Below are 24,742 nucleotides of genomic sequence, written 5' to 3' on the forward strand. Positions count from 1 at the left end.
ATCATTAGCTATTCTATTGCCTGTAAAGAAAATGTGAAATGAACAGGCTAAAAAGAAATGTGTATGTTTTCTAAGGTAAAGTAATAATTAAGACATAAGGTTTGCAGAGTTAAAATGTAAACTCATTTTTATTAAGAGTTTTTCTAATTAGGTTTTACTTTCTACCTAAGCATCAACTATGAAGTATCTACTATATAGTCAACGAGACTACAACAACCACTTCAAAATTCACTGCTTCCTGAAATGACTTCCCAGGTGTACACTGAGCCAGTGCTTTCACAGAGCACTTACAGTGAACTTCCTTTTCAAGCCAGCAGGCTGGCATCTGAGGGACCGGCCAGAAGACATCGACTTCTTTGGATGGAGAGCGGGCGCCTCTTGGTCAACCTTCTGGTGAACAGCTCTGTTTCCAGCAACTCGAACCTCCTCCACTGTGATCAAGTACCGATCACTTTCTAAGTCATCTCCAGGATTCACCTAGATGTTAAAGAATAAATGTCAAAATCACATACATCTAATTATTTGATGGCTTATGTGTTCTTGTAAGCTTACTGGCACTGGTAAGACACAATGCATAGTATCTAAATTCTTTATTTATTATCATGTACTAGTTAAGTACCAACATGCACAAAAAAAGGATAATAATATAACAAAGATGTCATGAATGGGTTTATTCAACCCTACGCCAGGAACCTACAGGAGGCTCTTTGTGACAGGTTGCAGGTACAAAGAGAAAGAAGGTATGGCTCCTCTCAAGTTCATTCGGAATCCATACAACTAACTGTAATTTTTTAAAACTAGAGCTATTAAATATCAAATATATATCTGTATCACAAATTAAATATTATAATTATTAGTTGCTTAAACCATATTACAAAAAAGCATTTTAATCATCATGGAAAACAAAGTATAACATTTGCCACCATCTAACTATGGCACAAAAATAAAATTATTAACCTAGTTGATAAAATCAGTGTAATCAGATAATCACAGATAATGTGCTTAATTAGTAAAATGATTGTAAATGAAATAACAGGAGTTACCACCAATGAAGCACCAATTAAAACAGTGCTTTTAGACCCTCTTTTGATAGAAATGTCACAAGCACTATTAGTGTCATATAAAATTTAAAAGTAGATTAAATTCTATGGCCCACATCAGCACAATGACTAGATGCGTCTTAACACCTTGTTAGTCCCTGCACTGAACACACTCTCCCCAGATGCAGCCAGGCCGGCGGTCTGTCCACGTCCACGCCGGCATGTCCCAGCAGGGGCGTCAGACACACACGCTGAGCTGCAGGAGGATCTGAGAGTGGGAAATGACCTGGAACACGCAGCCCATCGTCTGGAGTCTTCACACTCAACCTGCCTTTGGTTCCCTTCCCTTCCTTGTCCAACAGGAAACACAAAGAACCAATGTATGAGACAAAATTTTAAATAGGAGTTAACTCCACAAATAGTTCCTGCTGTCATTCTCTGCCCATCAAAACCATGTCATAGAGTCGGACTAGAGTCACTGCCTGGGCCCACAGCCCGGCCCCACCAGGGCCACGCTAAGGTGGACAAGTTACCAGCTCCTGCACCGCACTCCTAATCTGCAGTCACAGGGCTATGTGAGCATCACATCCAAAATATCTAAATGCTTCCAGCACAGAGTCTGGCTAATAATAAATGCTCAATAAACACTAGCTATAATTATTAGTATTAGTACCTTGACAGTACTATTTAACAACATTCATAGAAGAAATATTTAAAGATTTTTAAACCATACTTAAAAATAAGGTAGACACATTAAAATACCTCAAGACACTTCAGAAATAAACTCTCCAAACATTGTCCTTTGTCATCATATAAAATTGCCTATATTAAAACAAAATAAATGTTAAAATGGGACACAACATAATTTTGCGTTTCTTGAACATCTTCAACAGCAAATCTAAAATTGTTCTGTCAATAAATCATGTCAGGGAAGGCTCGCCCACTTTGTTGACGTGGATTAGCAAGCGTGGCTGTCGTCAATGCTGCTCACTCTGTGCGGGGAGCAGAGGCACACACAACTCCGTCCCGTTCCTGACCAATGAGCCCACCAGCAGCGTCTGGTGAATGACGACTCAGTGCATGGAAGCCAGCAAGAATGTGCGTGGGCAGAGAACAGGCCTCGCTGGAGCAGAGGAATAGTGTGAGCAGTGGCTGAGGACACAGTGATACTATTAACTCTCCTGCATCATGGAAAACCTCTGGGGCTAATTTGAATTTATCCTGTGCTCCTATAATCCACCAGTGTGAGGTGTATAATGGAGACATAAATAAATGAGGTAGTAAAAGTTGGAAACCACTAGCATGACCTTAATATTATGATTTTGTATCACAAGAAGACATGAAGGATAGTCAAAATCCAGTCAGACGTCTTTTTAATATAACACAAATTTGGTAAGGTTTTGAAGACTTGGCTCTAATCAAACTGAAAGAATGTAAAAGAAAATACACAGAATAACATCGACCAGTGAATGAATTAATTAGTTTAAGTGACTAAAAAATATATAAATGGGGCCCTGAGTGACTCAGTTGGTTGGAGCACTGTCCCCGTACAACAAAGAGGTTGTGGGTTCAGTTCCCTGTCAGGGCACATAGGGGAGGCAAGTAACTGTTGTTTCTCTCTCACATTGATGTTTCTCTCTCTTTTCCCCTTTCTCTAAAATCAAAATATATCCTCAGATGAGGATGTAAACATATAGATATAGACAGATAGGTAGATGGGGACAGGCTAAACATTCATCTATTCAAATCAGAAGAATTAACCAATGTCACCCCAATAAATTCAGTAAAAAAGAAAAGAAAAAATGATAATGACACGACCTGAACACAGAGATATCCAAAGACCAACCCTCTCTAAAGGATACGACCTTGTATGGACTGCAGTTGCTGAAACCAGACACAGAGCTCCTGACTGCTGTCATTGACGAATTTGTACTTACTTTGTTTCCTAAGTGAGTGACCTTCAAAATTCCATCTTGCCACACTTTTGATTTCTTCATCTTTTGATGAGTATACAGTACCTTATATCCAAAAGCACAAAGTAAAGAAATGGTTTCTATTTATAAATATTAAACGTTATATATTTTATACCCTTCTACAAACAAAATATATTTAAGACATCTTTTATCAAAATAAAAGCACAGATATCATAACAATGATAAAAAATCAATTCAAAAAAGAAAATACAGCCCTGGCTGGTTTGGCTCAGGGGGTTGGGTGTTGTCTTGCAAACTGAAAGGTTGCCAGTTTGATTCTTGGTCAGGGCATGTGCCTGGGTTGCAGACCAGGTCCCTGGTTGGGAGCATGCAAGAGGCAACCAATCAATGTTTCTCCTGCACACTGATGTTTTTCTCCCTCTCTTCCTCTCACTCTAAAAATAAATGAAATCTTTGAATCCAACCAGCGACCCTTTGGTTCGCAGGCCGGTGCTCAATCCATTGAGCTACATGAGCCAGGGCAATAAATAAAATCTTAAAAAAAATTTTTTTAAAGAAACTAGGTAGTAAAAGGTAAGGGAGGGGAGAAAAGTAAAATCTAAGTAAAAAATGAAGTTAACTGAGTAACAAAAGTAATTTTGAGCTGCTTAGTCATCGTGGGAAGGGAAAATGTTGGGTTACATTGTACTCCCAATCTGTGAGTTCTCCAAGTGCAGTCCAGAGACTCTTGCAGGTCCCCGGGGTCTGTGAGTTCAAAACTAGTTTCAGGAAGTTACTTGCCTTTCCCCTTTCATTCCTTAGGGAAAGCATAGTAGAGTCGTGTACTAGTTATTCATGTGCAACACTGTAAGATTCAATTTCAGGTTGGACGCAGAAGCAGATCTGAGAATTAAGTCAATTGTTAAGGGGATAAATATGCAAAAAGTGTAGAGCAATGTTACTCTTGTCAATGTTTCTTTGTATTGTGATTGTTTTGGAAAACAGCCATTTTTATATAATGTAATTTATGTGAAATGTAACAAGTTTATTGTTTTTAATAAGTGTTATTAAAATTTCTCTTATCATTTCTAATATAAAAATCATCAATAGATATAAGCCCCATAATCAAAAATTCTTTGGGGCCTTCAATAATTTCAAAAGTAGAAAAGGGTCTCGAGACCAAACAGTTTAAGAGCACAGGTCTAGACAGAAAAGGCGCACCAGTCCTGCAAGAGAAATGAATCACTTCCTGATCCTGAAGCTTCCCAAGACGTTGTTCTAAAGGACTTTGTAACCCAAGTGTGCATAGCAGACAAGAGAAATGGCTGCCAGTTAAACTATGAGGCAATGTTTAAACACAAACACTTATACTACAAAATTCTTTACTGTTTGTCTGACATGCAAATTTAACCAAGAGTCCTGCTTTGGGATTTTTTGCTAAATCTGGAAACTCTAGCAACATTTGTAAAATGTGGAAGGAAGAAAAAGAATAGTGGTAAGACTTACAATAAATTCTTGGCTTTCCATTGTTTCTTCCAAAGTTCTAAACCATAAAGGTCTAGAAAATAATCAGTGGTTATTCAACTATTTATAACACCTAAAATGAAAAATGACAAAGAATACTCAACCCTGATGAAAAAACTAAGTATCAAGTGTAATTTTTCCCATAAACTCTTGACTTGTGAGGAGTCAGAGTTACCAAGGTAAACCCAGGTTCTGTCCAATTACCTGCCCCCGGGGACACAATGAGAGTGACAGCACTCTCATTTGTCAGGTAAGAAAACAAAGTAAAATAAGTAAATGATTAGTAGTCTGCAAAAATCCTTCCAGGTGCCATAACATGTATCCCTGAGTCCCCCTGCCCCCAGGTTGGGTTCCTTATTAGAGCTTTGATTTGTAAAGTTTGTGAATTGCTATTGTCACCACAAGAGGGACCCCTTGTGCTTTAAATTTTTCCTTTTACATCTTAAAAGTCAATCAATATACCACACTATCTCATACCGTATATAATTTCTCTGCAAGGGAAAAATTTTCAATATCATTGCAGCAAGTCATGCAGTTATGCAGTTATCTATGCAGTTATCGTTCTGCAGTTATTCTATGTCATTGGATATTATTATTATTGTGGGCAAATTTGGAAATCGAAAATCAGTGCTGGTGAAGACACCAAGATGCCAAAGAAAATTATTTTTTCCCTAAAGCCTTGGTTCCAATGATATGACTCCTGGACCAACAGCATCAGCATCACCTAGAAGCTAGTTAGAAATTCAAATTCTTGGGCTCCACCCCTGACCTATGAAATCATAAAGTGTGGGGTCAGGGCCCAGCAGTGTTTCAACAAGCCCTGCAGGTGACACTGATACAGGCTTGGGTCTCAAGACCAGGGCAGAGGTAGGGGTGTTTCAATAAAGCTGTAATTTGTAATTCTGGATTCCATTTCTCATTTATACATATAAAACAGGCCGCTACAAATTACTTATAAATTACATATACTTATTTAGTACTTATTACATGACTAAAATGAACAAAACTCTATTCTTAACCTCAAGAAATTTTCAGTATTGCAGTGATGAACAGTAATTACAATAAAATGTGACAAGCATGAGCATGGGGGAGGGAGACACCCAGCTCATCAGACAAGGCTTCTGGAAGGATGCACTGTCTAGGTGCAGGCTGAAAACCATTAACCAGGGAAGATGCCAGGGAAGGTACTTCCAAATAGGAGTCAATATGCCCCTACACAGGCCTGTGGAAGTCAGCAAGGCATGATCAGGGGACTCAGAGTAGTGCAATTAAGGCATCAAGTGTAAGAGAGTGAAAAAGAGAGCAACAGTAACAAGATTCAGAGGCCCTTCCATCTTATGCTGGGTGGTCTGGACTCTGTCTAAAGACAGGAGGAGGCCACGGCAGGATTTTCGCAAGATGACAGCCTGACCTGGGACTTAAAAAGACTGCTCTGGGGTGGGCTGATGCAGCGTGAGTACTTGCTCCATGACTCAGGTCACAGGACAGGGCCCAGACCCAGAGAGGCATCACACTGCCTTGCAGAAACACAACTCCCACATCCTACATCCCTCCAGCCCTCCAGCCCGCCGCAATTGCTAATGCCAAGGGTTACCGGAAGGTCCAGAGAAACAGGGCATTCACCGCTGCTTCCGGAGCACCCAGACCCCAGCCACGGAGCAGGCTGCACATTCTGCAGACGCCCGTGAGACGGCCGACAGCACCTGGCACGTGGCAGGCACTCACATCACCTCTTTTTAACAACAGCTACCATTTATTCAGTGCGATGATATGCCAGACACTGGCAAAACGGTCACAACCTTACAGGTGTAGGTACTATTTTTTTATGTTCATTTTACAAAAAAACGTAAACTGTAGTACATAAGAGGTAAACAACTTGCCTAACATCATAAAGTAAAAGGCAGGTTCAAAATTCAAAACTAAGCAATCAGGACTCTGGTGCTCACGCCCACAGTTGCCGCTCCGCGGCTGAGACCGAGCGCCCACCGTGAGGGGCCGGAGTGGCCCGGTCCTCATCGTCCATCGCCCCGGAGGGCAGGCGCGGTCCCCACAACCTACAGATCAGGATGGCTCAGAGGCTATTCAGGACCTGCCAGAACAATACCTTGTTTTCCTAATTTAGCGGTTTTACTTGTGGGAGTTATAACCTAAAAGAAATTGAAATGGTCAAAACCCTCCTAAGTGCCAAGTTAGATGGCAAGGATTAAACCTCAAAAACAAAGGTTGATTGGATTTTAAAATATTTGAAAGAGCCCTACTTCTACATTCAAAGGACAGTCAACACCCCTTCCTTACCATTTAACGGGAAAAAGGTATGTAAGAGAGGTATCAGGATAAACATTCCCAGAAAGTATAAAGTCCCCATCTGTCCACATGTCAAAAGATTCCGGTGTCGACCCACCGATAGGAGGCAGTTTAAACGCACAGAAGCTTCCGGGGGTGCGGGACGGCCTGGGACGTGCGGAGCCGCCGGCACGCTCACACGACGTGCTGTTCGCACAGCGCTAGGAACTTCGGCGCTCTCACGATGTCCGGGCCACTTCCCGGGAAGTGCCACACGTTTTTGGTCCTCCTTCCGAATCCCTAATTCGGATGGTTTCTTACAACGTCCTGTTAACGAGCAGGCCCATTACACGGGCCCAGCCCTGTATCACTAATGAAGAGGAGCCCCAGGCCCCGCCCCCGCGTCATCCGGGACGCGTCTGCGAGGGCTGCACCCCGGGACCACCCAGCCTACATGCTGTTCTCACCGCCCGCTCTGGGGGTCGCCTCTTCCGTCCCTTCCCCCGAGTCGGTGGCACCACCTCGGCTCTACGCCCTCAGTCCAGGGAAGCCGGGACGCGCGCACGACTCCCATCCAAGGCACAAACCCACTTCCAATTTTCCCGCCAACGGCCTTGACGTCACTACTCGGGAGCCGACCCGACGCACAGCCCACGCCGCACTCTCCACCCGCCAATCAAACTCCTCCTTGGCCTCAAGCTTCGACGCCCCGCCCCCGAGCCGCACGCCTGGGACGTAGCGACGGCGCTACGCCTCGGAGCGTCTTTCTGAGGCGTCCAGGAAACGGTGTCACTTTCTGAGGTGTCGCTGGTCCTATGACGCGATCACAACCACGATTGTGAGACTCAGGAGACGGAAAGGGCTCCAGGACTCAATCTCTGGCCTGTATTTTGGGACCTGAACGGAGTAAGTTCCCAATGGGCCCGGAGCCGCTAAGATAGAGATATAGGTCAGTGCGTCCCGTTGTCTGTCTCCCCGCCACGCCCCCGCGACCTCGTCAGTGCGCACGCGCGGGGATTGGGGGCGGAGGCAGGCGCGGGCGCGTTGTCCCCGCAGCGTCTGGGCCTGGGACTCAGTGGCTGGGGAGGGAGTCACGGGGGAAGTGGGGCTACGTCACAGGTTTGAGCTTTGGTGGCCTAAGGACAGCGGAAGTGAGGACCTGAATCTTCCCTCTAAGTCACTTTCTTCGTCAGGACTTGAGCCCTTGAGCAAGGGAGCAAACCTGGTGTGCTGAGTGCGGGGCGGGGGGCGCGCTGCAGGGTCGTTACCTGGGCGTGGAGGAGGCAGAGGCCAGTCGGCTGCGTCCAGCGCCACGGCTGTCAGCCCTTTGAGCGCACCATGTTCCTTAAAAACCATGGACAGGCTTTCCCGGGGAAATGCGTGCAAGTGTCAAAACAAGTGCAAAAAAAAAAAAAAAAACCCCAAAAACAAGTGCATATAGCTTGCGGGGAGAGATTGTGAGACTTTGAAGTGGCAGAAAACGGGAAATACTGGGTGTCTTGTCTAGCGCTCTTCCAGGTTCTCGGTGCCCTTCGCAGTCATCGGGCTGCTTTGCAACTGGTAACTTGTAGCAAACGGTAACAATGGAAATCGGTCTTGCAGCTCATACATTCTGCAGTTGTTGCCCTCACCGGTTTTGCATCTATTAACCAATTTGTGTCAGCCTTCCTCATTGCTTATATTGGGTTGGCGAAAAAGCCCATAAAGTACACGTTTTTCATTTTCAGCAGTAACTTTATTGACCTGGATATTTTGAGTATGTCAGCTCTCTCGCACTATTGGCTTCTAGTGGGTAGAGGCCAGGGGTGCTGCTAAACACCTTCTAATGCATAAGACAGCCCCACAGCAAAGGATTATTTGGCAAAAATGTCAACAGTACCAAGAAACTTCACAAACCACTTCTGACACGTTGGGTCAGTCACAGCGCCTTCTCCATACACTGGACAAATCATTTTTTTTTGCGTTTCAGTTGTGTTTTTACCTGTCTTGAAATAAAGCATAATATGTGGAAGATGTTGCATAGTTTCTTCAATCTTCAGTATTAAAATGGCTACACAAAAATTCAATTTTGATAAGTTTTTTTTCAAATGCACACTGATATGACAGTGTCACAATACAATCTAACAAAATTGTTTTGAATGAAGTTAAAGACAACTAATCACTATTAGAGCCAACTTACGGAAAAAATGTTACGGACTTTTTGGACAACCCAATATTTGTGTGTGTCTGATTTTTAAATTTGCCTTTGTTTTTTAAAGCTACTATTTCCCTGATTAATTATTTAAAAATCACCTTGTACAAGACTCATAATTTTACTTCTCCATTAAAATTTATCATTTAACAATTTCATGAGTTTCACAAGAATTAAAACTTATCATTTAACAATTTCATGAGTTTCACAAGAATTCCTGATACCCACCTCAAATTCCATGTTCTCAGGTTAAGAGGCCCTGAGTCGGAACACAGAAGGGGTGCTTGGGGACAGGAGGCAACGAGGGGTCACATCGCCTGAGCTCACTGAGCTTTGTCCACGTCACTGAACCTTTGAGCCTCTGTAAAAAGAAATTGGAAAAACCACATCGTGGATTTGTGAGGATTTAAAACAACGTGTGTAAACTGATTGGCGCTGTTACACAGTAACTCTTATTCCTTGTTTAAAACTCCTCCTTAGCCAGTTAAGGCTAAGGTTCATTTAAGTTTTTGAAAAATACGTGCTGTTACATGATGGTGCTAAGAAACTTCTGATGAGTTTTAGCATCAGTCACAAAATCGGATGTGTTTTAGTTACAGCTTCTGTGAAGAGTGGATGACTGTTAGGACAGTTTATAAACTGTCCCCATGTTATGGTGACAGTAGTGGTGGAGAACACCAGATGGAGATAAGAGCCTTTTTGGACATCGAATTGCTAGGACATGGGGACAGATTTGGTAAATGATAAATGATAATGGTTACATATTATTGAGTGTGTGCTATATAGTAGCAATTTAAAGTGTTTTGTGTACATTATTTTGATTAATTTTCACAAAATCCTATTATGTAGGTATGATTTTTATCCACATTATGTAAAGCCCATAGAGAGATGAGGTAACTGGCTAAAAACCCACACAGCTGGGTAAATAGCTTGATTGATTAGCTCAGGGGAATATGGATCCTTAAATAAGATGAGGATGGTGGGAAAGACAATCATTTGGAATGAATGGGGTGACCACACAGCTGTGTGTCACCACCGGACAAGGAGAAAGCTGACCGGGCAGCTTCCTGTCCTCAGCCGCTGTACAGAGAAGCTGAGTTGTACCAGGCCTTGTTGCCTTCTGTGTAATCTGAGCCTTCCTCTAAAATGAAGGTATATTTTGTTTATCTACAGAAAATACTTTTTAAATCTCAGTTGCAGGTGTGTATTATGCACCCGGGGGAGAGTTTCTGACTTAATTCTCCGGCCACACAAGCAGGCCTTAGGAGAAGCAGTGAAGGACGTGCTCTGGGCTGAGATATGAGGGTGGGGGGAAACTCTGGTCCCCGAGACAACTGTGGCTCGTGTGCAGCTCTGCCGCCGCGTCCTCAGGTGGTGGCTTCGACCAGCGGAGGACTGGGGAGCTGGTAGTCTGCCCTCTGCAGTTTCTAGTTTTTTCAGAAAGGAAAGTTAGCAGTGGATCCTGCTGTAGTGATAATCATAGTATACATTTGAATTTTATTTACAATCCCACCCCCTTACAAAAGAACTTGAAATGTTTAATACTTCACAGTTCATAAGACTTTAAAATACATTATTCAGTTATTCAGCAGATGTATAGGTTGTGACCAAGCTGCAGTGCCTGCACTACCGGTGCACATGTGCTGTGGACAGACAAAACCGTAATTCCAGGTGGTGGTGAGAGGAGACCGGAGTGAGAGTGGGGGCGCAGTTAGCAGGGAGCGAACGGTGTTGATCCAGTCAAAGAGAAAGCCTCTAAGCAAGGGACCCTTGCAGGGACCCGAAGGAAGCCGGAAGTGGTGGCTAGGGGTGGAAGGGCCTTCGCCTGTTGAAGGAACAGAAAGGTCCTGGTTGCAGTGGGCTGCCGTAGAGAACTGTGAGAGAAGAGTCAGTGAGACATCCCAGGCCAGCGGAGTAGGACTTTGGACTTCATTGTGAGTGTGACAAGAAATCTTGGGAGGATCTTGTGCAAGAGGTTGACAGGATCTCATTTACATACTTAAATGCTTATAGTCTGGTGACTGGATGCTGGTGGAAGAAGGCCGAAGCTGGCTGAAGTTCCCGCAGAGACGTGCAGACCAGGTGGTTGTGATGCTGATGGATTGCTGGGGGCGGGGGCAGTAAGAAGAACTGGGAGGATTCGAGGGTTCGCCCTCTGCAGTTCTGTAGTTGGTATTTTCTGAGGTGTGGAAAACTAGGCGAAAAGTAAGTTTGTTAAAATGTGAGAGTTTAATTTTTCCCATTTTGAACTTGAGATACAGTTCAGATAAACAAGTAGTGTCACATAGACGGCTGAATATTGGAATGGGGGGCCAAGGGGAGAAGTCAGGGCTGGAGAATTGAGATGTGTGAACCATCAGCCTAGAGCCAAGCAGCTTAAACTGGGACCTTCTGAAAGGATGTGTGGGGGTCTGGAGAGAGCCCAGGACTGAGGCCAGTGCTAGGCAGCATCAGAGTGGAGCAGGAGAAGCAGGAGGTGTGGGGGGGGGGGGGGGGCGCTGTCCAGAAAAGGAGGTTGAGGAGGAAAAATCTCCTGGAAGCCCCACGAGGAAAGTGTCTTTCGGGGATTTCTCACCTCAGACGCTGCTGAGAGGTCAGACGGTGGAACTGCTGATGTTCTTGACCCTCACCAGAATGGTGGGAGGAAGCCCCTTGGGTGGGCTCGGGTAAGAGTATCAGGTGAGGGATGTGGCTGCTGCAGTGAAGACACCTGATTGTTTTGAGACGAGTTCTGACCTGCAGCTCCATTTTATGTGTTACGCTAGCACCATTTAAATAAATACTTCCTTGCGTGTCTATTTTAAAAATGCACACTGGGCCGATCAGCTGAAGCCTGTTCTGAAGTCCTCCTGTGGTGACTCTGGAGATTCGAAGGGGGCTTTGTGCCCTCTGTCACTGAGCGCATCTGCTGCAGGGACAGGTTCTCACTGAGACCCAGAGACTCAAGTAGGCTTCATCCAGTGCTGTTTACTAAGCTTCACAGGAGGATACCGAGGGCAGCAGATGAGGTAGGAATAGCATTTTCCTGTCCTCTGGAGGCCTGCCCCAGCACTTAGCCCACAGCTACTGCCCCTTACCTGCCACAGACATGTGCAGCTTCCACAGAGATGCCAAAGCATCTTAGGTCACCCCAGTATGGGAAAGCTTCAGCCCCCTTTGCCCTCCAGTCTGTTAGGTTGTCTGGTCAAGTGGGCCCAAGGCCTGCATACCAGCTGATGGGGCCAGAGGCAGATCCAGCCCTCCCCCTGTGCCTGAACCCTCCCGTGTCCAAGAAAACCGTGAGACCGGACCTATCCTCAGGCAGGCTTGCATTGTCCCAGGCCCAATGTTAGAGAGACTTTGGTCCGATATTCGTTTTTGTGTATATACCTCTCATGGTTTAATTAAAATGACAAAATTCATTCAACAAATGTTTGAATAACTCCTGTGTGCCAGGGACTGGAGATGGGTGCAATAGTAGATAACACAAAAACCACTGGTTTCATCCATTCTGGGCCTAGGGAGGTACAGAAAAAGACTTCAGCAAGTAAGGGAGCAGCCATATTACCCTCGGATAGTGTGTTAGAGCTTCAGGGAGCTAAGGAGCCAGTCAGAACAGCTTGAGAGGGGAGGGGTTGGGAGTTGGTGCCCAAGAAATCAGTGCTGGGCAGGGATGGTCACCTGTGAAATGCCTTTTCCACAACTGACCTGTCAAATTCTGCTATATAGTGAGCTGAAATTAACATTCTAAAAATTCAACATCAAGAATTATTTCATTGGAAGTTGTGCATAAAAATGTGAATTAACTTTTTGAAGTCTGTGGGGAGTTCCTTAATGTTAGTTACACTTCGACTTACAGACTTAAAAGTGTAGCATCGCGATACAGATTTTATATACTAGGATAATCTGGTTAAAGGAACCCAGGCCAATAGTTTATCCAGCCAACTACTGCCCTATAATTAAGGACTTATCTAAATTTTCTGCTCTTACCAGACTTATATTTAACCTCTCTAATTCACAGGAATGGAAACTGAAAGAGGAAACCAAGAAAAGGCAATGGAAGAAGAAAGTACAGAAAAAAAAGAGGTAGAAAAGAAGAAGCGGTCCAGAGTTAAACAGGTGCTTGCAGACATCACTAAGCAAGTAGACTTCTGGTTTGGAGATGCCAATCTTCACAAGGACAGATTTCTTCGAGAGCAGATAGAAAAATCTAGAGATGGATGTAAGTTTGCTTCAATATAAGAAAAATTACTTCAGAGCCAGACGTCATGTGTGCTGCTATTGACTAGCTTATTTACTTCTGAATTAGTGTGTAATTCTACTTATACTGTATTGCTGTTACGTTAGTGTTATATGTACTTAGTTGAGAACATGTACACGAGGTACAGTATGTGCATGTTCTCAACTCTACACCTCAATTGTAAGAACTGTAGCTCATAATTAAGAGCTTAATAGAATTTTAGAACTTCAGACGAAAGCAGTTATTCTGAAATTAGACAATTTTACCATGTGTATTTATCAGATGTGAATGGACAGGCATGAGAGACATGTTCCCTGTGCTTAGGAGTGAAATTCAAGACAAGGCAGTTTTGTAGTACAAATTCTAAAACCTTTTATTAGCTTTAAAAGGTGGGAAATGTGTTAAGATTTCTAGCTATGACTGCAGGAGATTTAATCTATTTATATTCACTTTTACATTTTCATTAGATGTTGACATATCCCTTCTGGTGTCTTTTAACAAAATGAAAAAACTGACCACAGATGAAAAATTAATAGCCAGAGCACTGAAAAGTTCAGCAGTTGTAGAGGTAAGAATTGTTTTTACATCACAGTATTATCTCGCATGATTATTTGATTATTAATTTTATGCATGCCTTCACAGCTGGACTTGGAAGGCACCAGGGTGAGGAGAAAGAAGCCTCTGGGCGAGAGGCCCCAGGACGAGGATGAGCGGACCGTGTATGTGGTAAGCCTTCTCCAGGAGCTCACAGCCGCTAGGCAGAGCGAACCATTTCAGCACCCAGGTCAAAGTTCACTGACCATGAGTTAAGAATCCTTGTTTCTGATTTATCTTAGGAGTTACTTCCCAAAAATGTTAACCATAGCTGGATTGAAAGAGTGTTTGGGAAATGTGGTAATGTCGTTTACATAAGTATACCACACTACAAGTCCACTGGAGATCCAAAGGGGTTTGCATTTGTGGAATTTGAGACAAAAGAACAAGCAGCAAAAGCTATTGAGGTAGGTCCAGAATCTAAAAAGAAAATAAGCAAAAGAAAATTAGCAAGTGTTGAAACGGTAGCAAAATTTTGCTGGTTTTATTTCAGTTTCTTAACAACCCACCAGAAGAAGCACCAAGGAAACCTGGGATATTCCCAAAAACAGTGAAAAATAAGCCCATTCCTGCCCTTAGAGTAGCTGGTGAGTTAAGATATTTAACTGAAAACATTTAAGTGGATGTAGTTGCAGTAGTAAACACTAATGTTAGTGTTGTTACAGAAGAAAAGAAGAAGAAGAAGAAGAAGAAAGGCCGGGTAAAGAAGGAAGATGGTGCGCAGACCAAAGAGGCAAACACAGACACGGGGAAGGAGAGCAGCACCGGCAAAGGGAAGAGACCCAGGACCACGTCGGAGGGCTCTGAAGGGGAGAGTACTGAACCCCAAAAGCCACCCTCAAAGAAGAAAAAAAAGCGGGTTAAAGCTGAAGGGACCAGCTTACCTTTGGTCCCAACAGGGAAGAGGAAACGAAGTAGCTCTGAGGATGCGGGCTGCCCAACTCCCAAATCCAAAGTCAAGAAAATGGACCAGAAAGACATCCTGGAAAAAGCCTCCGAAGTGTCCAAAGAAAACAAAGGTATGACTTAGTACTTGACAAAACAACTATTTCTTGATCTTGGTCTTTATTTTGCTATTACAGTTATCTCAATTTCCCTGTCTTTATTTTGTAAAGATTTAGAAGTCTCCACTGAAGAGGAAAAGGAGACGGGAGATGTAAAAGAGGGATTGCTCTTAAAGGCAAAAAGGAAGCATAAGAAAAAACACAAGGAGAGGCACAGAATGGGAGAAGAGGTTATTCCCCTGCGTGTACTATCCAAGTGAGTGGGTGGCGCGGTCGGCAGTCAGCCCAGGTCGTCACCATTGCTAAAGTGCAATTCCAGTTTGTGGTAACAGAGTTGCATATTAGCAACAGTGACCGCCTCAGCCCAGGTGTGCGCACAGCATGACACAATGGAGGGTTAAAAAGCAACAACCACACTAAAACATGGAAGCACTTATTTCTATCTGCCGAGCAAATACCTCCATGTTAAAGTAGTGGGTGTTCTTAACAGACTTAGGGCTTCACTGAAATACACCACAGATGGCAGGTCAGGGTTGAGAAAATGCAAAAGCAAGACTTACCATCACTAAAACATGGAAGCACTTACTTGTTTAGTTCCAAAGCAAGTACATCCACGTTTAAGTGGTGGGAAGCCTAGTCTTGGAAAATCTTGCAGTCCTGATTTCCTTTAACCTATAAAGTAAGTTCACAAAATAAAATTGGGTCCAAAAGTGTGGGTTTGGAGACACCTCCACTGAAACATGGAAGCACTTACTTTTGTTTCACACAGCAGGTACTCCCATGTTAGAGCAAAGGGGGTCCCTGTGGCCTCTGGAAACAGGTGAGAAATTCCCATGCTGCATGCAGAGCGGTAATTGGGACTCACTTCTACTAAAACATGGAAGCACTTACTACTTCAGTCACAGAAAGCACTTCCATGTTAAAGTCAAAGGGAGCCCCTGGACTCGAGGGTGAGAGCCAGGGAGGAAAGAGTGGCAGGCATACCTTCTGGAAGAAAGCTTTTAACCTTCCTGGACTAGAACCTCCACAAAGTCTTGTCCTGGTCGGGAAGGTTAAAAGGCAAGGACTTCAGGCTCCTGTATTTATAGGATCCTTAACTCTGAATTCCTTTTGCCTTTTTATCTTTGAGAATCATTAAGAGCCTTTTGATATTCTAATGTCTCAGCTCTCTGGGAAGGGATGATCCTGGGTGGGTCTGGAACTTTTTTTTTTTTTTTTGAAGTATACAGATGTCAATGTTAACAGCTAAAACCATTACCACAAGATCTCCTCCTTTTTAAAAACCTCTCCTATCTGCTTGTTTGATGGCAGAGATTAGAGTTAACAATAAGGGCTCAGAGGAGCCCGGAGGGCCATTGTGTTTCTGTCTGGAGGGGCTCAAGCTGCTGGAAGAAGCATCTACATGTTAAATGCATGTAAATAAGTTGCTTCCAGGGGGTGTTTTTCCCTTAGGAATTCCTTTTCGTGCTAGTAAATACTAAGGAATGTTATCTCTGAAATTGGAAGCAGTTTAACAAGTAATCTTTAAATTTCAATCTCTCGTTTTTTTCCCCCAGAGATGACTGTTCTAGTACATGTTACCAGTTAATTAATTTAAAACTTTATTTTCAAAAGTTTAAAATTGAAGTATGCTCAAGACTTGAATTGACAGATGAAAAACATTTAATCTGAATGTTGGGGCGAGGCAGCTTCCCTACACTTGCTTGCTGGATGGATTTAGAACTGTGGAAATAATTTGAGTGTTTTAAGTGAGTGTATATATTTAATCATTCATTATTTCTAATGTACATTTTTTTCATTACAGGACCGAATGGATGGATTTGAAAAAAGAATATTTAGCACTGCAAAAAGCCAGTATGGCTTCTTTGAAAAAAACAATATCCCAAATAAAATTGGAGTCAGGAATGGAAATAGACCATGGAGAAAAAAATGAAAAATGTAAGCAATATGATAGTTTTTGTAACATATATGTTGTACTTATATAGTAAAATACTATTTCTGAGTTATTATAGGATAAACTTTAATTTAAAAAAATTTAAGTATACAATAGTCATTAGAAAAATTATTGATTGGCAAGTGGTCCAGATCTGTGACTTATTCTTGATATAAGAACATTCGAAGGAGTCTTTTAAAGCAGTATCTTTTCTAATCAGTTATATATTTAAATTTTCCCTAGTTTTCATAAGTCAAACTTAGTAACAAGTGCCTAGTTTATGAATTAAGTTTGTATAGACAAAGGTTATAATTTCTCACTTGCAATATCATTCCATAGTATTAACCACAAGCAGAAATGAATCAAAACAAGATTCTTATGAATCTTTAATATTAGGGCATATTTTAAATTTTCACATCTGAATTATTATAGTGAATATTCTGTATTATTCCATGCCTGTTTATTTCTCTATTAAGTACTTTTGGTTTTTTGGTTCAGGGAGAGGGTACATTTTTTTGGAAGAATTTACAAGTGTTCTAAAAGTAACAGTTTGCATTTACAGTTATAAAAGCTTTTTTATTTCATTTCATGGTATCAGCAATGAGCTGTGTGACTTGGTCAGGGGGGCTTGTTCTGAACCCCAATGACTTACAACATAAGTTAATTACATAAATAAGTTTTTAATTAAGTAAATTAATTATTTAACAGCTGAAGAAATGGTGATGTTATTTTAAAGAGACATCATAAGTGTTAAATGATTAAGTGTAAGTTATTTCTGGTCTTTTTCTACTCGATCAGCGGCAAACGAAGAGTGCTGTCCCCCAAAGATCCCTGCTGCGGGGCCGCAGTTTGTGAGTGGGGTGATTGTGAAGATCATTAGCCCTGAGCCGCTGCCGGGCAGGAAGCAAGTCAAGGTAAGGCCCGGAGCCCTAGGGTGCGGGACTCCCCTGCGAGCATTTGTTTGGAATACGGAAAACACATGGCAGTAGAGTTTGTTCCCCTGGTGCTTGTGGAGTTGGAGTCCACAGTGACTCTTAAATTCTACTTGAAGCAGAATTGAAAGACCAAATTCCTGGCTGGGTCACATTTACTGTGGGCACAAGCGCCCTTCTACAGGGAAGTTGCGGTCTCTGTGTGTTGATGGGCGCCCCTGATGACCGTGGCTGTACTGTGGGCGAGAAAACCGGGCTGTAGTCAGTTCTTAACTGGAGGAGTGGATGCGCTACAACTCTTTCCCAGTGTCCCATTTTGGGGGACTTTTTTATGTTGTTAGAAAAATAGATTTTAGAAAAATACTCAGTGCCAAAATTTTTAGAAGATTTAATCAACATTAGACTTGGTCTGAAATTATTTTAAAATTGTAATTATCTGCTCATGTCAGGTTTTGAAGCAAACTAGATACTTTTTTATTTTCATTAGCATTCTTAGCGTTCAGTAAACTCTCGAAAGTTTTTGACCCCAAAAAAGCCAAAATTATTTTGGATAAAAGAGATAATAGGTATATTTTTTTTCTTAGCTTGTATTTAGTGTTTTGTCTGTTGATGAATCCTATTGGGAATTACAGTTTTTTTGTTTTGGAGAAAAAAAAAGCCTTTTCTAATATCATGTTAAATCTTTTTTGGTATTTTTCAATCCATGCTCATTTAAAAAAGTTGAAGCAATTACAGAAAAGTGTCAAGTATTTTGAAAAAAACTACAAAAGTTTTGTGTGCATGTGCAGATATGTCCAGAGTTCTTCATAATTTGCATTGCAAATACTGTTCGACAGTCTTTTTTTTCACTTCATATAATTCATCTAACACAGCTGTTTGAACACTAGTACAGCAATATTTCTTTCTTACTGACATATTCTTTTGTGAGGCAGTACTGTATTTTATTTACCCTGAGCCTGTCACCCAGTTAGGTGAGAAGCTGTTCAGCATGGCTGAGATGAGTAAGTTGTGTGGACGACATTCAGCGTCCTGTAGTATGTTTTGGTTTTCGTCCTCACACCAGTCACATTTTAACTTGCATAACCATCCAGTTGCTCACTGTAGTCGTGTGCCAGCACCCTTTCTCTGAAGCCCTGTCCTAAAATTCTGCCGCTGTCACTAACTCGTGAGTTTAGATTCTCCTTGTAATACAGATGAGGGATTTATTCTGTTCCAAATTGATATTGCCAGCTTGCAGAGCATTGTAGCAATGTCGAATTTCACATAGGAGGGATAAAATTGAGGATGTAAATGCAGCTGCAGTTGGTTAGATTACAGAAGATTTAATAGAAAAACTACTTGACCTTTGTTACTTGGAATGACTGACAGATTTATGTCAATTACAAATTCTTCATTTATGATCATCAATCATAAAATAGCTATTAATCAAGTTCATAGTGTGTGGAACAAAACTGAGCTGTGCGGGTGCTGACTGCCATTTGTGACTTGCCCAGTGGGATTCCAGGCAAATTGTCATTCTAGGGAGGTTTTGCAGCCCAGAGATTACGCTGGCATTGTAATGCATATTTCGTAACTATCTGGAATGGTGGTGCCCTAATAAGTTACACAAATCAATTACCTGGCTATACTACCAGTCAGTGGCCAGATTTTGTCAACTCGACCTTTTGTGTAAATTTAGGACTATTAACTAGGTAAAGAAATGGGAAGGACTGACAATTATATTTGTTCTCTCTCTCTCTTTCATTGAATTAGCGAACATTTATTAAGTGCCACCATTGTGATAGGCAGAATGGTAAACGTTAAGACTTAGTCCCTGGCTTCTGCAGACTCACAGGTGTTTACATACGTACCCTTCATCACCAACTAGTAAACTTCTCTTATTCTTTGATGAAATGATATTTCTATCTGTTTCTCAGTTCCCTCTGTAATTCAGACTTTAAAAACCCAAAATCTAAAAGTAATCTAAATGAGTCGTGGCTTGAAATTTGGGGACAAAGATAAAGGGTATGAGATGGATATGTCGCCTTTTTTTTTTTTGGTTGGGAAACTTCAGTCACTTCTTTAGCTTTATGAATTGATTTTGATAAATGAGGAATTAGTGTAACATTCCTGCATAATTGTGTTGTATTTACTGTAGAACCTGTGGTGAAGAGATGATTCCGAATGCAGGAATGCTGTTAATTGGCCCTCACAGCAGGCCTTGTGGTGGGGGGGGGGGTGGGGGGGTGGGGGGGGTGGGGGGTGGCAGGCAGGGTTCCTCCACTGGAGGGGGCCTGGGGGACTGCAGCTTGTTTTGGAGACTGCTTAGGTGTTCCACCAAAAAGTAAGGGCTTTTGAGCTGTGTTTTTAAAGATCCACTCAGGAACCTAGAATTTTTTTAAGTTCACTGAAGCTTTTTTTGCATGAATGATTATAAAAAGTTGAATGTTGTCATGTGTATTTTAAGTCATGTTATTTTGACTTAAGTTATAGGTGAGGAGAAACACACCTCTGCCACAATCCATTGTGAGATTTTTTATTTTATTTTTAGTTCTGTTCCTTACTCTCACTACACCTGGACTTAGCACTCCTCTTGTTGACATGGGGGTGGAAGGGAGGTTTCTGTTCATTCTGCTCTTCAAATCTGTGGTCCTTATGCAATGTTTTCATTGTAGTAAGATTTTTAAGGGAGTGGTTGAATTAAAGAAAGTTATGTCTAGAGTTGATGTCAAATTGGTTCTCAAGTGTGTCCATGTCAATTTTTAAGAGCATTTGCATATATTTTAGAAAAAATGTTTGATGTAGGATAGTTATTTGTCATTTTAAGCTTCAGGTAGCATAACACATTCTGACATAACCATTGCAAAAACTTTAGCATTGTTAGGAAACATTTTCGCTGACATAACATTTTGCTAACCTCTACTGCAGGACACCTTGGCAGCAGTTTCAGAGGTGGTTTATGTCGATTTGCTGGAAGGAGACACAGAATGCCACGTGAGATTCAAATCCCCTGAGGATGCACAAGCAGTAATAGATGCACATTCAGAAATTAAAAAGAAATACTGCTGGAAACTCGAGGTTCTTTCTGGTAAAACTTCATGGAGTCTTCCTTTTTAACAATGGTATTGTGGGGTGCTTGTATTATATTTTCTGAGTTTGGCTAATGAAACAAGTATTTTTTTGGTACTCAAATGCATAAAGTAGCATTAAATACAATCTGACAACTATTCCAGTTCTTTTGAGAGTGTAATGCCTCAGATATGCTTCCTCATATGTACCTGTCTGTTCAGTGAAGTGATAATGTTACTCTTTGTTTTTAAGGGGATCATGAACAGAGGTATTGGCAGAAGATCTTGGTAGACAGGCAGGCCAAACTGAACCAGCCTCGGGAAAAGAAAAGAGGCACTGAGAAGGTAATCAGTTACTCTCATTTTGTTTTCATGTAGTTATTTTTTGTGGGGGGTTTTGTTTTGTTTTGTTTGTTGCCTCAACTGGTTTTGGAGTCTGACAGACTTCTGAAAGTGATATGTGCTCCTAAGATAACCTTGGGTTTGCTGTACAGAACAGACATTTACATGGTATATACTGTGCATTAAATTAAGGGGGAATTCTTATTCTCTGTATTTTGAAATACATGAAATTAGGATTATTTTCCCCACAAGTGTGTGATTTAATTTAGAGTTTCCTATTTCTCCTTCCTGCTTTTTTTTCTTTTTTTTTTTTTAATTAGTGCTATAACTTAAAGCAGAGTTGATTTCTGGCTGCTCTGTTTTCGGTTGGGTGGTAAATGATTCTTTAAACATTGTCTTAAGGGCAAAGACACAAAGTATTTAGAATGTGGCTTTTAAGGATGTGAGCCTTCAGAGATAAGATTGAGCAACTTTATGCATTATGTTCCCTACATCACTGATAAGATTTGTTACTTTTTCTCTAGAATAGTCAACAGGTGATGTAAACAAGTTTAAATACACTAAATAATGTAAAGCAAGCTTCTCTTTCAGTAATTTTATTTTAAATGACAATGGGTAATTTATTAAATAGTTGTTTCTAATGAACTGTCAAGTTTATTATTTTAAAACAAATTGTAATGCATTTAAAGACTAGTGCATTTTAAAGTACTTAGAACAAAACAGGGCACATAATAACTTAGGTAACTATTATCAAAATTTATAGTCAGGTAAACCTATAAAGATGTACATCCTTTTCTCATTGGTTAGCACTTAAAAAGGTCACACTTTCAGTATTCTAGGTTTATTAGTTTGGATTTATATTTATAAAATTATCTTTTCCTTAAACTTAAAAATCAGGTGTTTTTCATCAGCTTTGCATCACCTGCATTCATTGGAATTTAAGGTGATTTTGGGGGAGGTTTCCTACTGGTCTTTGCTAATTCTGTTTCCCTGAATGCAGACATTTGCTCAAACCCCAGGCCTCCTTCCTTCCTGAGCACCCTTTCAGGTCTGTGAACAGTTAATTTGAAAGCCTGCTGGAGACTATTTAAATGTTAAAGTCATTAATCCAGAACTCAGCACCAAAATGAAAAGAAATCACTCTGTTAAATAATACTTTATCTTTAATTGGTGTGTAATTTTATTTAAATTTTATATTTGTAAAATTAGTAATTTTTTTTTCAGAAAGGTCCCATTTTTGTAAATTTTTTTAAAGATTTTATTTATTTATTTTTAGAGAGAGGGGAAGGGAAGGAGAAAGAGGGAGAGAAACATCAATGTGTGGTTGCCACTCACATGCCCTCCAGTGGGGACCTGGCCTGCAACTCAGGCATGTGCCCTGATGGGGAATTGAACTAGCGACCTTATGGTTTGCAGGATGATGCCCAACCCACTGAACCACACCAGCCAAGGCTAGTTAATATTTTTGAGTGTCCATAGTGGTTAGCACTCACTGAGGATACAGCCATGAGCGACAGCATAGTCAGGTGGTGACAGTGCTGTGCAGAAAATTTCACAAGGTTCTGTGGGGTAGTTGCTCATCAGCTGGGTTTGTCTGGGACCTCAGGATAGAGAGACAGCAGCCAGGACACTCAGAGGCACAGCTCTCCAGTGGGGCCACAGGAAGTGCTGAGGCCTTGCGGGGAGGGGGCGGCGATGGGATGTAGCTGGAGCGTTGAGAGCAAGCAGCTTAGTAAGGGGAGGTAAATTTCTCTGAGAAGGCTAGCATCCCACAGTGAGACGGAGATATTTCCTGACGTGAAGCCTGACCTGGTCCATAGCTGAGTGAAAGAAAGCATATTTGAATTTTTGTTGTTTTTATCAAAATGGTTGTTTTCTATAAATTACTGATGTCAGATATTCATCAGGTAAAGGCAGAATTCATAAAATTCGTGAAGAGCATGCGGATGTGACAGCTTTTACATCTTGACTCACTTCACCGAGGAACAGGCCTTTAGTATAACCTAAAAGTGACTTCCTGCCAACAGCCACGCGTCACCAAACACTTGAAAGAAATTGTGTTAGTGGTGGCTTATTAGAATCCGTATTTTTATGAGAATGAGATTTTCATTTCTTCCAAGGCCAAATAAAACATTTAAAATGTTTTTATCAAGAAAGTTTGTGGATTATTTAGACATTTTTATTGGTCGTCTTCATTCCAGCTAATTGTATGCCTTCTCGGAAAATATTCGTGTTTGTGTTCTGGTGTAATAAATATCAAATAATAAGTACTCTGAATAGCAGATTGTATTTGGGATATTTTCATGTTTAAATTCGTAAGCAAACCTTTGGGTAGCAGTCAGCCAGAGACACCATCTCATTCCAGTAGCGTGGGGGTCCTCAAGCCCAGTGTGCTCACTGACCGACTGCACAGCCTGTTGGGAGTGTCTGTGGGGGTCACCACACAGACCCACGGAGACAGGCAGCAGCAAATAGATGTGGGTCTTGAACCCTCCTAGCAGGTAACAAAAATTGCCTGCATGGAGTGTGGCCGTTCTTAATTGAAAATTTTTAGTAATCTGGCATTAAAGTGAGAGGGTTTTAGCTAATTTAAAGATTTAATACCTAGTCTACTTAGAAAATCATAATCTTGACAGTTCTTTCTGTCGTTGATTTGACCTAAGACTTATTATCTCATTTGTCTTCCTCTCTCTGTCTTTTGAAAAAAAATTTATTCCAGCTGATAGTTGTATATTTTTTCTAGTGGTAATTATCTTTTTGTTTTTAGGTACACAATACATTCTAATTTCTGATTTCTCTCTCTGTAGTTAATCACCAAAGCTGAAAAGATCAGACTCGCAAAGACTCAACAAGCAAGTAAGCACATTAGATTTTCCGAGTATGAATGAAAAAAATGTTGGTTCATCTCTTAAGATTTCACTGGATGCTTGAGCTGCTCTTAAGAAATGCATTTTCATTATATTAGTAATGCATAATGAATTTTTTAACCTACATTTACTTAAAAGAACTTGTAAATAAGATTCTTTTTGTAGTGACAAGTACATTGTAACCACACTTTTTAATTAAACATTTGTTGAAATTATCTTACATAAATCAACTTCAAAGTGACTTAGTAAATAAAATGTGTTGAACTTTATTGTTATTTTGTTGTTCTTATATTACTAAAATAGTAACATTTGCCCCACCAAAAACCAGTACCACATAAATACATTGTTGAGAAAACATGAGCAGGCTCTCCCTGCACGTATTTTGCAGCTTGCTTTTCCATTTCAGGTGTCCTGCACATCTGCTCAGGTCAACTATACTGTACACGGACGTGTGCGTGATCTTTTGTTTTGTTGATTACACTTGGCCTGAGTTTCCATTGAACAGACCATATGACCTGTTTTCAATTAAAATACCAGTTTCAAAAGTATTGCCTTTGTATTCCATAAATGAAGACAGAATAAAATGTACCCAATACTATGAACACATGGAGGGGAAATCTAGAGACTGGCATTAGCGTGACTGAGGTTTCCCATGTTACCCAGGAAATCCCAGGCTGGAGCAGGGGAGGCCTTCCCAGAGCCGCCCCCACCCCCACTCTGGAGCCTGTGCCACTTGTGACTCGTTTCAGTCTACCCAGAAAGTAGGGAAAGGCCCTGGGCAACCCCATGGCTCATTGCTCAGGCCCAGAGCCCTGTTCCAGCAGCTCTGTCCAGAGGTGGGCCCTACTCTGGC

The 24,742-nt window shown here is 41.5% G+C and overlaps 2 protein-coding genes across 7 annotated transcripts in view; one reads left to right on the top strand and one right to left on the bottom strand.

Annotated features, from left to right (window-relative positions):
* ZGRF1 (zinc finger GRF-type containing 1) overlaps nucleotides 1–7,495 on the bottom strand; it is a 55,041-nt gene extending 47,546 nt beyond the window's left edge. For 2 of the 4 annotated variants that reach the window (XM_045202651.2, XM_053911724.1), the window contains exons 1-5: nucleotides 6,773–7,495; nucleotides 4,460–4,550; nucleotides 2,978–3,058; nucleotides 1,803–1,862; nucleotides 292–477 (exon numbers count right to left, since the gene is read on the bottom strand). In XM_045202651.2, the coding sequence (XP_045058586.2) occupies nucleotides 292–477; nucleotides 1,803–1,862; nucleotides 2,978–3,058; nucleotides 4,460–4,480 (348 nt within the window). In that variant the 5' untranslated portion in view covers nucleotides 4,481–4,550; nucleotides 6,773–7,495. The remainder of the gene's footprint in view (nucleotides 1–291; nucleotides 478–1,802; nucleotides 1,863–2,977; nucleotides 3,059–4,459; nucleotides 4,551–6,772) is intronic. The other 2 variants (XM_053911722.1, XM_053911723.1) reach the window with 2 other exon arrangements.
* A 23-nt stretch (nucleotides 7,496–7,518) lies between these two features.
* On the top strand, nucleotides 7,519–24,148 carry LARP7 (La ribonucleoprotein 7, transcriptional regulator). Of its 3 annotated transcripts, none has more exons than XM_024568927.2 (13): nucleotides 7,519–7,666; nucleotides 12,952–13,152; nucleotides 13,638–13,738; nucleotides 13,813–13,896; nucleotides 14,007–14,171; nucleotides 14,258–14,351; nucleotides 14,430–14,783; nucleotides 14,880–15,024; nucleotides 16,573–16,706; nucleotides 17,500–17,615; nucleotides 20,541–20,700; nucleotides 20,934–21,025; nucleotides 23,830–24,148. In XM_024568927.2, the coding sequence occupies exons 2-13, from the start codon at nucleotides 12,954–12,956 to the stop codon at nucleotides 23,908–23,910; spliced, it is 1,725 nt and encodes a 574-aa protein (XP_024424695.1). In that variant the 5' UTR covers nucleotides 7,519–7,666; nucleotides 12,952–12,953; the 3' UTR covers nucleotides 23,911–24,148. The 3 variants fall into 3 exon arrangements, with proteins under 3 accessions (XP_024424695.1, XP_024424697.1, XP_024424696.1); XM_024568929.2 differs by having other exon boundaries at nucleotides 14,433–14,783; XM_024568928.4 differs by having other exon boundaries at nucleotides 7,553–7,709.
* The last annotated feature ends 594 nt before the right edge of the window (nucleotides 24,149–24,742 follow it).

Source organism: Desmodus rotundus, chromosome 9 (genome assembly GCF_022682495.2).
Source record: "Desmodus rotundus isolate HL8 chromosome 9, HLdesRot8A.1, whole genome shotgun sequence".
In the NCBI taxonomy this organism is placed as follows: Eukaryota; Metazoa; Chordata; class Mammalia; order Chiroptera; family Phyllostomidae; genus Desmodus; species Desmodus rotundus.